This window comes from Epinephelus fuscoguttatus, linkage group LG2 (genome assembly GCF_011397635.1).
Source record: "Epinephelus fuscoguttatus linkage group LG2, E.fuscoguttatus.final_Chr_v1".
Lineage (NCBI taxonomy): Eukaryota > Metazoa > Chordata > Actinopteri > Perciformes > Serranidae > Epinephelus > Epinephelus fuscoguttatus.
In genome coordinates this window covers 48,448,290-48,464,188 of record NC_064753.1, presented here as the reverse complement: position 1 = coordinate 48,464,188, position 15,899 = coordinate 48,448,290, and the positions used below count along the sequence as shown (strand labels likewise).

At 42.1% G+C, this 15,899-nt stretch overlaps 1 protein-coding gene across 1 annotated transcript in view; it reads right to left on the bottom strand.

The window, feature by feature from the left end:
• The window catches only part of LOC125902715 (uncharacterized), a 43,754-nt gene extending 30,641 nt beyond the window's left edge, over positions 1 to 13,113 (bottom strand). Inside the window, exons 1-7 of the mRNA XM_049599264.1 lie at positions 13,004 to 13,113; positions 12,741 to 12,927; positions 5,103 to 5,262; positions 4,497 to 4,593; positions 4,337 to 4,387; positions 3,387 to 3,473; positions 3,184 to 3,219 (exon numbers count right to left, since the gene is read on the bottom strand). Of these exons, the coding sequence (XP_049455221.1) occupies positions 3,184 to 3,219; positions 3,387 to 3,473; positions 4,337 to 4,387; positions 4,497 to 4,593; positions 5,103 to 5,262; positions 12,741 to 12,853 (544 nt within the window). The 5' untranslated portion in view covers positions 12,854 to 12,927; positions 13,004 to 13,113. The remainder of the gene's footprint in view (positions 1 to 3,183; positions 3,220 to 3,386; positions 3,474 to 4,336; positions 4,388 to 4,496; positions 4,594 to 5,102; positions 5,263 to 12,740; positions 12,928 to 13,003) is intronic.
• Between the last annotated feature and the right edge of the window lie 2,786 nt (positions 13,114 to 15,899).

Below are 15,899 nucleotides of genomic sequence, written 5' to 3'. Positions count from 1 at the left end.
ACCAGTGGCAGTAACAGTGCTAAAACGATGTCTTTATAAACAGGACAGCCTGCAAGGCTGGTCGGCACAGGTGTGACATTTGACGACATGTGCTCATGATCCACTGTGGGAGATTTTTAAAGTAGCTGATAGCTGTTAGCAGCTAACTCAAAGAAGAACAGTGGCCGTAAATGTCCATAAATTGGAAAAACACTGAGCTCCAGGGGCTCATTACCCTCTGAGCAGAGGATGAGATAATTTGTGTAGTTGTGCGCACACTCCAGCCCCCCATCGCCACCTAGTCCTTGCAGATTCATCAGCCATTAGGGCAGATTTATAGTTGTGTGTCAGCTCTGTGCAGAGCCTATTCCATGTCACATGCCCCACTGCATTGTGAATATTTATACTTGTGCAGTTGTGTGTCTGTGTCGCTCTACAGTTACACCTCCAAAACACGAGTCAGCAGTTGGGTTTCTGTGAAGTACAGTAAAGTTTGATTGATTCAAAACACACCAAAAGCACATGGTAAACATGGCTTGGCAGTAACAGTTTTAAACACTAGTACACTGATTGGCTCCCTACAACTCACAGGATTCACAGACAAACACTTGTCTTTATCTGGACAAATTTTCCCCACCAATACAACATGCTAATGATTTTAGCACAAGCCTATGACACTTTACATTGCATAAATTAGCCTAGCAGCTAGCAGAGATTTCCTCTTCTCATATGAAGCCAGGGACAACAGCAACATTTAACAAAGATAACATTACAAAATTCAGCTCCATTACAGCTCACAACATTTGCCAACAATAAAAACTGTCTTATACTAAAGACATTTTCCACAAATAAAACATGGCTAGTGTTAATAGGTGCACATCTACGCAGAAGCTACGCCATAGGTACAACAGCGATTTGACATGGAAGTATAAAATCCTGCATTAGTCTCAGAGTCACCAGCCACCACCACCACCAGTGTCTAGCCTCCATGGTGGATTTATCTTGCTGCTGCTCAGATGTCCCTTGAATACAAAATCTCCTTGTAGAGTCTAAGCACCAAAAACTGTCTGTCTAATGTTTATCATCACATCATCTGTTAATCTGTACACCTGTAATTTGTAATAAACATTATCTTAACTTCATTCACCCATCTCTCCTGACTGAAATACCAGATGTTTTTTAACTGTGAGTTGAACTGTCACTTAAACAACAGAAATCAGTTTTAAAGGTCAAAGTGAAAGCAGCTGAGGTGTCAGCAAAGTGTAAGTAACGAAAGTACTTGAAGTGTCAGAGACAGAGTGAGTTATTGACAGTTGATTGGCTTGCATGCTGTGAAATACAAGATGGAACAGAGCAAAGCGACAGTGTGAAAAGTGTTTTACATCTTATCGGACTGGGAGGGCTGGGTTCCAGTTTTTCTGAAAGAATGAAAAGAGCAGTAAATCATTAATAACCTGGGATCCTACTGATATAAAAAAAATAACAAATGCTGCAGGTGTGTAAACACGCTCAAACACTTTGAAGTTTTTGTTTGTAGACTTTTGACTTTGAATTGCAGGGAATGTAAAATCTGCACTCGCTTACCTTCTTGCATTTGTTGCAGGGTCTCCAAGGTCTCTTCAGTGGAGTCGTCAGATTCAGATGTTCCTGGTTCCAGGGCTATTTCTGCCACTAGTTCAAACACACACACACACACACACACACACACATACACACACACACACACACACACGCATACAGATAAGACTTACTTTCTCTGATGAAAATTTGCAGTTGAAACATTTGAAATAGTTGAAATTCTAAAAAAAAAGGTTGAAGTGGAGTTGGCAGTCGCTTTAAGCTTCCACCAGTGGCAGTAACAGTGCTAAAACGATGTCTTTATAAACAGGACAGCCTGCAAGGCTGGTCAGCACAGGTGTGACGTTTGACGACATGTGCTCATGATCCACTGTGGGAGATTTTTAAAGTAGCTGATAGCAGTTAGCAGCTAACTCAAAGAAGAACAGTGGCCGTAAATGTCCATAAATTGGAAAAACACTGAGCTCCAGGGGCTCATTACCCTCTGAGCAGAGGATGAGATAATTTGTGTAGTTGTGCGCACACTCCAGCCCCCCATCGCCACCTAGTCCTTGCAGATTCATCAGCCATTAGGGCAGATTTATAGTTGTGTGTCAGCTCTGTGCAGAGCCTATTCCATGTCACATGCCCCACTGCATTGTGAATATTTATACTTGTGCAGTTGTGTGTCTGTGTCGCTCTACAGTTACACCTCCAAAACACGAGTCAGCAGTTGGGTTTCTGTGAAGTACAGTAAAGTTTGATTGATTCAAAACACACCAAAAGCACATGGTAAACATGGCTTGGCAGTAACAGTTTTAAACACTAGTACACTGATTGGCTCCCTACAACTCACAGGATTCACAGACAAACACTTGTCTTTATCTGGACAAATTTTCCCCACCAATACAACATGCTAATGATTTTAGCACAAGCCTATGACACTTTACATTGCATAAATTAGCCTAGCAGCTAGCAGAGATTTCCTCTTCTCATATGAAGCCAGGGACAACAGCAACATTTCACAAAGATAACATTACAAAATTCAGCTCCATTACAGCTCACAACATTCGCCAACAATAGAAACTGTCTTATACTAAAGACATTTTCCACAAATAAAACATGGCTAGTGTTAATAGGTGCACATCTCAAGAAGCTACGCCATAGGTACAACAGCGATTTGACATGGAAGTATAAAATCCTGCATTAGTCTCAGAGTCACCAGCCACCGCCACCACCAGTGTCTAGCCTCCATGGTGGATTTATCTTGCTGCTGCTCAGATGTCCCTTGAATACAAAATCTCCTTGTAGAGTCTAAGCACCAAAAACTGTCTGTCTAATGTTTATCATCACATCATCTGTTAATCTGTACACCTGTAATTTGTAATAAACATTATCTTAACTTCATTCACCCATCTCTCCTGACTGAAATACCAGATGTTTTTTAACTGTGAGTTGAACTGTCACTTAAACAACAGAAATCAGTTTTAAAGGTCAAAGTGAAAGCAGCTGAGGTGTCAGCAAAGTGTAAGTAACGAAAGTACTTGAAGTGTCAGAGACAGAGTGAGTTATTGACAGTTGATTGGCTTGCATGCTGTGAAATACAAGATGAAACAGAGCAAAGCGACAGTGTGAAAAGTGTTTTACATCTTATCGGACTGGGAAGGCTGGGTTTCCGTTTTCCTGAAAGAATGAAAAGAGCAATAAATCATTAATAATCTGGGATCCTACTGATATAAAAAAAAATAACAAATGCTGCAGGTGTGTAAACACGCTCAAACACTTTGAAGTTTTTGTTTGTAGACTTTTGACTTTGAATTGCAGGGAATGTAAAATCTGCACTCTCTTACCTTCTTGCATTTTTTGCAGGTAGTTCAAGGTCACTTTAATGGAGTCACCAGATTTAAATATATTTGGTTCCCGGGTTATTTCTGCCACTAGTTTAAACACACACACACACACAGATAAGACTTAGCTACCTTCTCTGATGAAAATTTGTCTCTCCGGACTGAAATATCAGATGGTGTTTTAACTGTTACAGCCTGGCTCCACCAGCTGCAAACGTAAGCGTCATGTCAGCATAGCATCGCGGCGTATCCATTTGGGCTCCACTGACGGCGTACAGAAGCAACAGGTAGAGAAGCCAGCGGGGTTGTTTACCGTTTGCTGAACCGAGAGGCTGCATGTAGGCTGCATGAAGTTATTACTTTATGCAGGGTTCCACAGAATACAATAAACAGTTTAAACTGTATTAAAATACATAGTTTAAACGGTAGGATCACGGATAAACATGGGTAAATGCATGAAAAAAAAATCATCACATATCACCTCTGATAATGGTTTATTCATTTAAAAACACATTGTGCTCGTTTAGCACACTATTTCATGTAGTTTTTATCTGCTGGAGGGTCGCGTAGGGGAGCATAGCGTGACAAAAATAGAAGAGCCGCGTAAAATAGAGAGTAGTCGCACGACAGGCGGGGGTTGTTGCGCTGCTCCCTTTGCTGGTGGAGCCGCTGTAATTGATTAACAGGGGGGTGAACTGCTACAGGACTCGCACTGCAGATGTGTCGCGCCGCTGACGTGCCCGGTGGAGCCTGGCCGTTAGTTGAACTGTCACTTAAACAACAGAAATCAGTTTTAAAGGTCAAAGTGAAAGCAGCTGAGGTGTCAGCAAATTGTAAGTAACGAAAGAACTTTAAGTGTCAGAGACAGAGTGAGTTATTGACAGTTGATTGGCTCGCATACTGTGAAATACAAGATGAAACAGAGCAAAGCAACAGTGTGAAAAGTTTTTTACTTCTTCCTGATACCCATTCCATCGCTTCATAACGGCACGTATTCAGGATTTCTGAAAGAAAGAAATTGCAATAAATCATTAATAATCTGGGATCCTATTGATATCAAAAAATAACAGATGCTGCAGGTGTGTAAACACGCTCAGACACTTTGTTTCTTACGGATGTCCTCCTCTTCCTTGAATTTGATCTCGTTGAACCTGTAGCCATAGATGTGTCCTGCTGGTACAGTAAAGGAACTGTTGTCCTTCTTCTTGCCCTGATTAAACAATAAATACAGCAGGTAAACAAACAGGTGTACCACGACATCTTGTCAATGCTGTCCAACCAACTTAACCCAAAGCATGTTACCAATAAATAACAAGACCGACACACACCACAACTTAGAAACACAAAGCAAAAGGCACACAACACAAACACTCTGAAACTGAAAATGTCAATTTTACATGCAAATCGCAACTGGCTTTTTGACATATGATTATCATGTTAAGTTACTGTTTTTTCTTGTTGGTTTCCAACCCGACCTTTCTTTGTTTTGTGATGAAGCTGCTGCTTTTCTGAAGTGAGTACAGAACAGGTGTGTATGCTGATGAAGACGCCATCAGTAAGTGTTGCCTTTTCACAGACATGTGACAGACTGGGACGTCCTTCCAGGTGTTGGACTTGGAATGATTTCCAGGTCACAGACTGGAGGACAGACCGCTCTGTTTAACACTCATCACCATCGTTCTGCTGTGGTTTCATACGTGGTTATTATTCAGAGCTCACCTTCAGAGAGAAATTCATTATCTTCCAACGTGCTTCGCAGGAGCCGTCCACTTCAGTTCTTCCACAGAGGTGGACGTCGTTTGTGTTGAACACAATCTTGCTCACAAAACCCAACACCTCTCCCTTCCTCAGTGTTGGCATGTGGACATGGTTTATCTTCCTACGGGTGAGAGAGGATACAGATGGTGGGAAACAGGTGAAGTTTTCTTTGGGCTTCTATGTCCTATGGTTATTGAGAAAGAAAGAGAGAAGCAGAGGTTAAAGCAGCAGATTTAGACTGCTGGTTGTAATAGTCAGACTTATTGTCTGACTATTACAACCAGAACCAAACTCCTAGAGAGGGGCTGGATTCAAGGATACTCAAGAGCCCCCCGCTGAGTGCCACCGTGTTGGGGTTCTCCCCGGTGAACAAGAGGGTAGCCTCGAATGCACTGAACAGTAGTACAGAGTACTCGGTCTTCTTGGAGTCTTTTGGCGGTGTCCTGGAAGGGGTGCTGGTCGGGGACTCCATAGTTCCTCTGGGGGACTTCAACGCTCACATGGGCAATGACAGAGAAACCTGGAGCGGGGTGATTGGGAGGACAGCCTGCCTGACCTAAACCCGAGTGGTGTTTTGTTATTGGACGTCATGGACTGGCCATAACAAACACCATGTTCGAGCACAGGGAGGTTGATAAGTGTACCTGGTACCAGAACACCCTAGGCCAAAGATCGATGACTGACTGTGGTTGTATCATCAGATCTGCAGCAGTGTATCTATGGCAACTTACTTCGTGAAGCAAACCTGCTGGCTGGCAGGTTTGCTTCACCTAAGCCTGAGGCTGAGCGTGTAGCAGGTAGGAGAAACATGGCGTTTCCTTTAATGAATGAAGTCGTGGACGTTGGTGCAGAGTTTATACAGAGGCTGTTGCAAAAGGAGAAAGTGATTAGACCCAGTTTGGATGTCTCCCTGTCTCTATGACAATATCATCTCACAGTCTTTTATTTATCTAACAATCTGTGCACCCAGATACAGGTCTATCAAATATTACACATTGTGGATTTGCATTATCATCGGAGCAAATTTTATGCATTCCCACTGTCTCACTGGTTTGTCGGGCCATAAGAAAAGTGACTCTGGCTCTGAAAAGACTTTTGACTCCTTTTTTGTGGTTTTCCCTGGACATAAATCAGAATCAATTATCAAAGTATTTGCAACGGAGCATCAGTGGCGTAGTGGATGGAGCAGACACCCTATGATCAGACGCCCGGCGCCTGATGCAGCGACCGCGGGTTCAAAGCCAGCCTGCAGCCTCTTGCTGCGCGCTGTTCCCTCTCTCCCCTCCACATTACACTGTTTTGCCATTTAAGGCAACGAAAGCCCCAAAAATAATCTTGAAAAAAAAGAGGAATTCCACAGAACTGCAGGTTTGTCAGTGTTAATCAGAAATTAATCTACGTTAGCCTACATGATGCAGTGATTCATGAATACTTTTCATTTAGGCTATTCAAAGATTTTGCGGTGTAATTGGCTCATTTATGAGACTCAGCATCCCATAATAGCTCCATCTGAGCATAAAGGGATTACGTGAATCAGAAGTCATTTCACAGTAGTTCAGCAATTCAATTAATCTCAGCCTGATATTGACAGAATGAATAAAGTATAAGCAAAACTTTTACCAGTCTGTACAACATTTTTGTGGTTGATATTGTGTTGCTGCCCAGTGTGTTTGGGCTCCATCAGATTACAGCTGAATAAGATGATACAGCAAATTATATTAAGATATATGAATCTGTGTAATGTTTCTGTATTTTCTGTATATTAGACACATTAACACATCACATTACATAACATCACTTCACATAACCTACTAACACACTCTGCAGTCTGTTCCCATCACGCCTCACGCTGTTTAGCTGCAGCTGATGTATTAGTTTTTTGTTTTGGGTTTTTTTTTTTTAATTTCACGGCCATTAAAATCTCCGACTGAACTGGGATGAAACAAGTGGCTTTCTGCTTTCGGCCACTGAATATCACGTTATCTGCACTCCACTGATGATGGCTTTCAGTGCTCACTGTGAACGCGCCTCTCTCAGGCTCAACATACTCAGCGTTGATTGAACTGATTCTGATCAGCTGTTCTGGAACCGAAAACTCAGAGTTTCTCAGCTCAGGCTCAGTCAACTCAGAGGTCGGGATTAGACTCAGAGACCCAATTCCAATCCGGCCCCTAAAGACTCAAGCCCTGAACCGTCACTGACTTAACTGACGTCAGCTGTAAGTGATTGAGTGTGAGAGTCTGAAAGGGCTCAAATAGGAATGGGACAGCACTTATCCCCCTCTCTACAAAATGTTGGGTAGCACTTTATAATACAGCCCGTGTTTTACGACGTAACTCCCCGTGTCTTACGACGTAACTTCCCGTGTCTTACGGCGTAACTTCCCGTGTCTTACGGCGTAACTCCTCTAAGACCTGCCGGGGTCTTACAGTGGAACTGCTACTGTCTTATGCTGTCACTCCCAGTGTCTTATAATGGAACTTCATGCGTCTTACCTTGCACTTACTGGGACTTCCCGGGTGACTCTCTGACATCTACCATGACATTTTGGGGGAGCCTATATGGTTTAGTTTCACTTATGACTTACAGTGTAACTCGCTATGTCTTACAGTAAAACGTCTTACAGTCCAACTCCTTTTGTCTTACCATGTAGGCCTACTTATTAAAACTTATAACTATAAAATCAGATATGATTTACAGTTTTAAAATACACGAAAATCATACTGCAATATGTAACCTGTTTAATCACACAATGAGTGTAAGTACCAGGTACCTGCATGGTAAGGAAGGGTGAACAGTGCAATTTATAATACAGCCCGCTCCCTGATAAGTACAGTGTAGGTCTCTGGTAATTACAGGGAAAGTCCCTGGTAGGTACAGCAGAAGTCTCGGGTGCTTAGAGTGTAAGTACCAGGTACCTGCATGGTAAGGAAGGGTGAACAGTGTGCACTTTACAATACAGCCCGGTCCCTGATAAGTACAGTGTAGGTCTCTGGTAATTACAGGGAAAGTCCCTGGTAGGTACAGCAGAAGTCTCGGGTGCTTAGAGTGTAAGTACCAGGTACCTGCATGGTAAGGAAGGGTGAACAGTGTGCACTTTACAATACAGCCCGGTCCCTGGTACTTACAGGGGAAGTCTTGGGCACTTAGCATGTAAGTACCAGGTGTCTGCGTGGTAAAGAATAAAGATATTTTAGAACTCTGAAGTTGTCATTGTGTGATTAAACAGGTTACATATTGCAGTATGATTTTCGTGTATTTTAAAACTGTAAATCATATCTGATTTTATAGTTATAAGTTTTAATAAGTAGGCCTACATGGTAAGACATCAGAGTTGGACTGTAAGACGTTTTTACTGTAAGACATAGCGAGTTACACTGTAAGTCATAAGTGAAACTAAACCATATAGGCTCCCCCAAAATGTCATGGTAGATGTCAGAGAGTCACCCGGGAAGTCCCAGTAAGTGCAAGGTAAGACGCATGAAGTTCCATTATAAGACACTGGGAGTGACAGCATAAGACAGTAGCAGTTCCACTGTACCGACCCCGGCAGGTCTACTGTAAGACAAGCGAAACTACACAACAGGTTCCTCTAAAATGCCATGTAGATGTCAGAGAGTTACCATGAAAGTCCCAATAAGTATATGGTAAGACACGGGAAGTTATGCCGTAAGACACGGGGAGTTACGCCGTAAGACACGGGAAGTTATGCCGTAAGACACGGGAAGTTATGCCATAAGACACGGGGAGTTACGTCGTAAGACACGGGGAGTTACGCCGTCAGACACGGGGAGTTACGTCGTAAAACACGGGCTGTATTATAAAGTGCTACCAAATGTTGTTGACACTGGCAGCTCTGGGCGTGATCATTTATCGGTTATTGTCAGCATATATTCCACACACAAAGAATATATATATATCTATATACATTGAACAATGCAGTAGTATTTATTGAAAGTACAATATAAGCGGTGCTCATTATAATCGCGCAATAATGTGCTATTTAGATCTTAAAAGATTTAGTCCCCCCCCTCCTATTCCTAGTAGTGGTATATCCCACACTCTTTCCAACGGGCGGGGCAAGCAGCCGTTAGTACTTGGCAGCAGTAGCAGCGTGTGGCTGGACCCGGCTGTCCACATGGCGCATCACGGGGTAAGATGTACACTCACACAGACACAGTTTAACTTTCACAAGTTACAACACATCCCATTTACTGTTAGAACAAGCCCCAGGCCCAGGCTGATAATATACTGCAACATTTCTCCTGCATTGTTCAAAAGCCTACTCAATTACGAGTGCTGCTAAGCTAAAAGCTAATGATTAAGCTCAAAGTTTAGTGATAGAGAGGACAGGCGAGAAAGAAGAGGGAGAGGACAGGACAAGAGCAGTCAGTGGCGGAGCAATGGGTACCTGTCTGTAGGCTCTCCACCTGTCAGTGAGACAAACATGAAAGACGTGCAGTTTAACCGACGAAGAGCGGTCATTATGCGCGACTATTACGCACGGTTGTGAGGTGCGCAGCGGCAGATCTCACAGCACACTGTTTATAAACCAGTTTACCAGTTTAATTGCAGGAAATGTTTAGTTTTAGTTTTAGTGTAGTTAGTATAGACATTCACTCTGCCTGTTGGAGAGATAGAGAGAAGATTAAAGCATCAAATTGTGGTAAAAGATGCTGTATAAAAGACAGGCTACAACTTTTTTTCCTTGTCCCCCCCTGGAATTATTCTCTAAAATTTTACTGTTTATTGTGTGTTTATGTACCATCTTAAATCCTTGTAAATGTAATGTTTCATTGTTTATCTATCTGTTTTTTTCACTCTCCTTCCATAACGTTACCATTTGCATATCTGCTGACCGTGTTTTCATTTTTTTTTCATTTTCAAACACAGAAGTAAATAGTGATCAACTTCCGTTTTTTTTGTGTGTGACTTCCGGTCAGCCGCTTTCCCTCATGCTTTCCCTTACCAGAGCTAACAGTGCAAGCTATTTTTTTTTTCAATTTTTAGTTATTTATGTTAGTCAATCAGTTAGTTAGTTAGTCTGTGTATTTTGTATAGATAACTGTGCCCACGTTTCCGTTATAACGGAAATTTATTCCCTCTAAACGCGAATAAATCGCACGTCAATCATAAACTATGAACCAAAAAAGCACAATCTATCCCGAGTGAGACAAACTGCTTGATCCCTGTCTCCAGTGTACCAGCAGAGAACCTGCAGAACCAAATCAGCGAAAAAACACACCGTGCTACACAGCCTCTCTACCTGAGCAGCTGAAGCTGCGGCTCACGCCCTCGACACACAGTGCTTCTGCATGCCAGCCACACGTGTGCGCACCTGTGAGAAATAAATATGTGAGGTGTACGCTGCTTTTCTATGTTTTTTTCCCTTTTCTTTCATTCTTTCTGTCAGCGACATACACTCCTAACACAGCATGGGTTGTTTTTATTGACTGAGTTGATCATTAAGCCATAGTGATGCACCGATCGGCTCTGATAGCACCTGAATCAGCATGTACGCATCAACCATCCAGCCGTTACAACATGATTGAGCTAGCAAAGCGGTTTTGTGTTGCTATGTGTGGTATTTATTCAGTTTTGGGAAATCACGATGTCTAGAAAGCATCAGTGACTGCAGCTGACAGGGACAGCTAACGTTAACACTAGCAGCAAAGCTAACATCAGGATCGTCATCCGTTAAAAGCCTCCCGTTGTCGGATACGACATGAAACTACTCCAGTTAGCTCAATCATGTTGTAACTAAGACATCCACTGGAGAAAATATTTTTTTCATGGGCCACTTTGTGAGTTTAGTGAATTATTACAGACACGGCTAACGGCTAACAGCTAACGGTTAGCCCAGCTTGTCTACGATAACCATGTTATTAATTACACACAGAGAAAATACTAATGTTTGTTCAGTCATTGTGTTTATATAGACTTTACAAACATGAGATTAGTCTAAACAGTGATATAGTGACGTGAAAAATGTGAGATATACATATATATAGCTAAACTCAGCAAGGTAAACAACAAGGCGATTCCCATTTACACAGTGGTAAGAGTGCTGGACCGGAAGTGTCGCACAAAAAAAAACGGAAGCTGGCTGCGTTCTGTTTTGCCTCCGTGTTTCCGTGAAAAATAAGGTGGATAACACTTCCGGTGTTGGAGGGCAATCCCTGTATTTGACATCACAACGCTATGAACTGTGGGCAATTTCCTTACCGTAAGTCCACATCGATGCTGACCTACGGTAAGGGGGCATAAAGGGCTCACTCACTGACTCACTGACTTGACAATATGACAATGGGACAGCCCTCACACACTCATGCACTTCACATGAACGCGCCTCTAAGTCAGTGAGTCTGTAAGGGATCGGATTGGAATTGGGCCATTGAGTTTGCTGAGCCTGCCTCCTGAAATAGGGCCCTGGTAGACGGACATGTTGTGTTGTGTTCAAATGAATCCGGGTGAACATGACAGGCTTTGGGGGGAAGAATTACAATGGCCGCATACAACAGCTGGCACCTCCCCCACAACGGCGTTCTATACAAAACCTCTCTAATATTGTTCTGCTTCACTTTATCAGAATCAGCCTTTGCAGAGTTAATGTTTACATATTGTGCTATGATTTAATAGAGGTTTAGAGCTGCAGCTGCATCATTTCAAAGGGATACTCATCCTGAAAATTCTTCTTTTTTTTTTAGGCGAACCTCAAAATATTTCATTTGTGCTGTGTGCCATCTTTCATTTACTCTTTGCATATAACACATATACTGATATTTACACATCTTAACAAATCTCACAAGTGCCCCCTTTACTATGACATCAAAAGTATTCAAATAGACCTTGTGGTTGCAGAGATATACTCATTTCATTATACAATTTTCAAGCAGAGGCCTATAAAATAGGCTCAGGGTTTATTAACTACAGGGCAAATGTGTCTCTTTGGAGCAATGGGCATTTGTTTTTGGGATAATGAGCTGTTGGAGACATGATATTATTAAGTCTAGCATAGGTTCTCAGATACAGTGATTTCCTTCTTGCATCACTGAATTATCCCCTAACTATTCACCTGAACGGTTTATGATGTTGTATATGGTATCATTGTAATCCTTGACCATTAAAACATTGAGCCATACGTCACCTATTCTGCATATTTGGTTCAGGAAATATGATGAAAAATACATTACTTAGTTATGGTTAAAAGTAAAAAGGCCACCATGGCCACCACAAGGCATTTTTACAGTGGCTCAATTTCTGAAAATGTTCAGGGTCCAAAACGTTCATGTTTCATGCTTTTATGAAAAGGTGAGCATAATTTTCATATGTCACCTGCACTACACTCCAGATGTTGTAAATCACATGACCTGAGTTATTCATTGTCGTGTGTAAGCCATGTGCGGACATAATAACGGTGTGCTGGGCCCTTTGACCTTGTAAGGTAAGTGACATAGGCAGTAACGAAATCTGAATACAAGTGGTCAGCAGGAGACACATGATAGACACAGGTATGAACAACAATGTGTCTCAGCTGTCCATTTGTGCTCACAGAAAAGCATGTAAATAGCAGGTGTAAACAGGCTCACAGAGACATACTGGCCAAGACATATCTCCCTCATCTTGCTTAAGTTTGCTGTCTTTGCATTAATGTCGACAGATGAAGTCTCTCTGTGTCTGAGTGCTCCTGCACTGACTCCAGCTGAAGCCATGTCAACACCTCCTCGTACGCTGGCCCTCCCAGAGCTCCGGCCAGTGTGCTTGTAATCCTTGATGAGGGTTGTTTCTGGAAAATATGGTAGATACTCTAAGCCCAGTATTGACAGGTGCAGCTTGTGTTCTTTGTGCATGTGTGTACGTACCTTCAAACTCAGAGAATCCAGCGAATGCTTGGACAAGATCACCAAGAGTGGCAGGCACCACCTCATACTCAGGGGGAAAAATTGAGTTCTTCTTCTTCTTTTTGACCAGTGTCAGGAGATCCACCTTTTCTTCTAAACTTCCATGGCGGGTGAGTTTTTTTTTTGCGTCCACTTGATGGAGAACCTCTCGAATATGTTCCTGAAACATCTTCTGTGTACAGATACAGTGGTCAGTGAGTAAGTAGCAGCCTCGGACCTCACTCAGACAAAGAAAGTATCTCAAGCAAATGGGAAATTATAAATCCTAAAAGACAGAATTTAAAATAATGATGAGAGCAAAACTTTTAAGAACTCTTAACTCCTTTTAAGAATCTTTATGGTCTCATCTTTCAGTGTAAACTGTACTGATCTTGATCCAAATGCAGGCTGATAAAATACCCTTTCTGACATGTGATGATAAACATGGAATTAAAGTAGACTTCATGTCTTACCGTGTTGGAGTCTGCAATTAAAGTAAAGCGCACTCCTCAGTGTTGTAACAGCAGCCTCACTCAGACACGTCTGCAGTGCTGTGAGCTGATTTGTTCATCTGCTTACTTTTATACACAGAAAAGTTCAAACTGATCATCTGATATTGGCAGGGAATAAAATAGAGGTGATTACAGACTGCAAGTGCAAGAAGAAACAAGTTCCTGAGTTCCTAAGAGCCTGGTGTAAAACACACACACACAACACTGGTATTTGTTAACAGGTGTGGACTGGCTTTAAGAATTTAAAGTGAGAACAACACACCAGTACTGTCACTCAGAACTGTAGACTGACTGTCATCTCATTATGTTGGTCCCACACATGTAATCATCATCATTATCATCAATTACAGCACGTCCTCTGCCTCACTGCCGGCCACTACAGACCACCTTGCTGGCTGAGACAGATCCCCAGTCAGCGGCCACAGCAACCTGAATCCAGCTCACACAGCCCCCAGCTGCAGGGAACCAGACAGCCCCGACTCCCCACTGGCTCAGCAAACTTTCTGTTGCTGCTGCTACACAGGTTAGACCTGGCACTACCGCTGGCCACCAGTCTGCTGTGACATATGGTGCTGTGGAGTTTATGCTCACCAAATTCAAGCTGCAACAGCCACCGACCGCAGCTTTGTCTTCTCAGCTGCTGCTCGCTCACCTCTAGTGAAGCAGTCCACAGTGGTGGGGAGCGAGGCAGAGGGACCGTGGGGTGGCAAGCAGCTAATTCTTGTCTCATTTGTGATCTGATAAACAGAGTTGAAGCAAGAGAAGAAGGGGCTGAGCATGTGCACTCTGTGTGCAACTCTACAATGAAGTAAGATGAAACAAATAAATGTATGGGAAACCCTTGGTTACTGCATGAAGCATGTGTATATGACCAAAAATTCAAATGAAAACAACACAGGACAGTTACTGGCACTTAAACCTGCCTGTCATTTTATTTTATTTTATTTAACCTTTATTTAACCAGGTTTGTCCCATTGAGATCAAAGATCTCTTTTACAAGAGAGACCTGGCCAAGAATGGCAGCACATATAGTTTCAACACATTGTCACATTAAACATAGACATAAGAGATACAAATAATAAACAACTGGATTTACACAGTCAGGTCGAGATCAAATAAAACATTTACACTCATGACTGCAAATTATTCCATGAAGTTGGAGCAGAAAACGTTTTCAGAACATTTCTGTTCTGACCTTAGGAACAGTAAAAGTCCTGAGAACGGATACTGTAGGCTCTATTATTCAGGATTAAAAAAGATGATAAATAAGATGGAATCATCTCAAGAATGGCCTTGTGAATCAAGACATACCAATGGCCAAGCTGGCGCGCATATAAAGATGGCCAACTTACTTTAGTGTATAAGACACAATGATGTGTTAGAGCACCACAGTTTGTGATAAACCTCAGAGCGCCATGATACACACTATCCAGCACGTGGAGGCAGTGAGCGGAGGCATTCATATATAACACATCACCATAATCAATAATTGGAAGAAAGGTCGACTCCACAAGTTTCAGTTTTACCCCAAAGACAAGTGGTCATCAATCAAGAACCCCAGATATTTAAAAGTAGATACAAGTTCAATTTGTTGACCATTAAGGGTGACAATGACAGACCGATTTGACCTTGCTGATTTTGAATCTGTGAAAAACATAAGTTTTGTTTAATCAGCATTTAGAACAAGTTGCAGCTGGCAGAGCTGTTCTTGCACTCTATTAAACGCATTCTGCAAATATGCAAACGCTTCTGTAGGTGTGGGTGCAAAGCAATATATGATTGTGTCATCAGCATAAAAATGAAAGGCTGCATTTGGAATATTCACCCCAGTATTATTTATATACAATGTAAATAACAAAGGGCCAAGTACTGAACCTTGTGGCACCCCTTTGTGGACTAAAAGAACCTCAGATGAAATACCTTCTAACTGGACAGCCTGAGTTCTGTCTTTAAGATAGTTTGCAATCCATCCAACTGCATGTACAGAAAACCCAACTGCTGTAAGACGTTCAGTCAAAATGTCATGGTCCATAGTATCAAAGGCCTTAGAAAAGTCTATAAAGAGAGAAAGACAGCACTGTTTTTTATCTAAGGCTTCTGTTATATCATTTATAACCTTCAAGGCTGCAGTAGTAGTACTATGTTTTTTGCGAAATCCTGACTGGGAAATCGATAGAATAGAATTAGTAGCCAGGTATTCTTTTACTTGTTCACTGACAAGAAATTCAAGTACCTTAGCTAGAACAGACAGTTTAGAAATAGGCCTATAATTATTTAAGATAGTTAGATCTCCTCCTTTCAAGAGGGGGATAACAAACGCAGATTTCCAGACTTTGGGAATTACATTGGTCAACAAGCTAAGATTA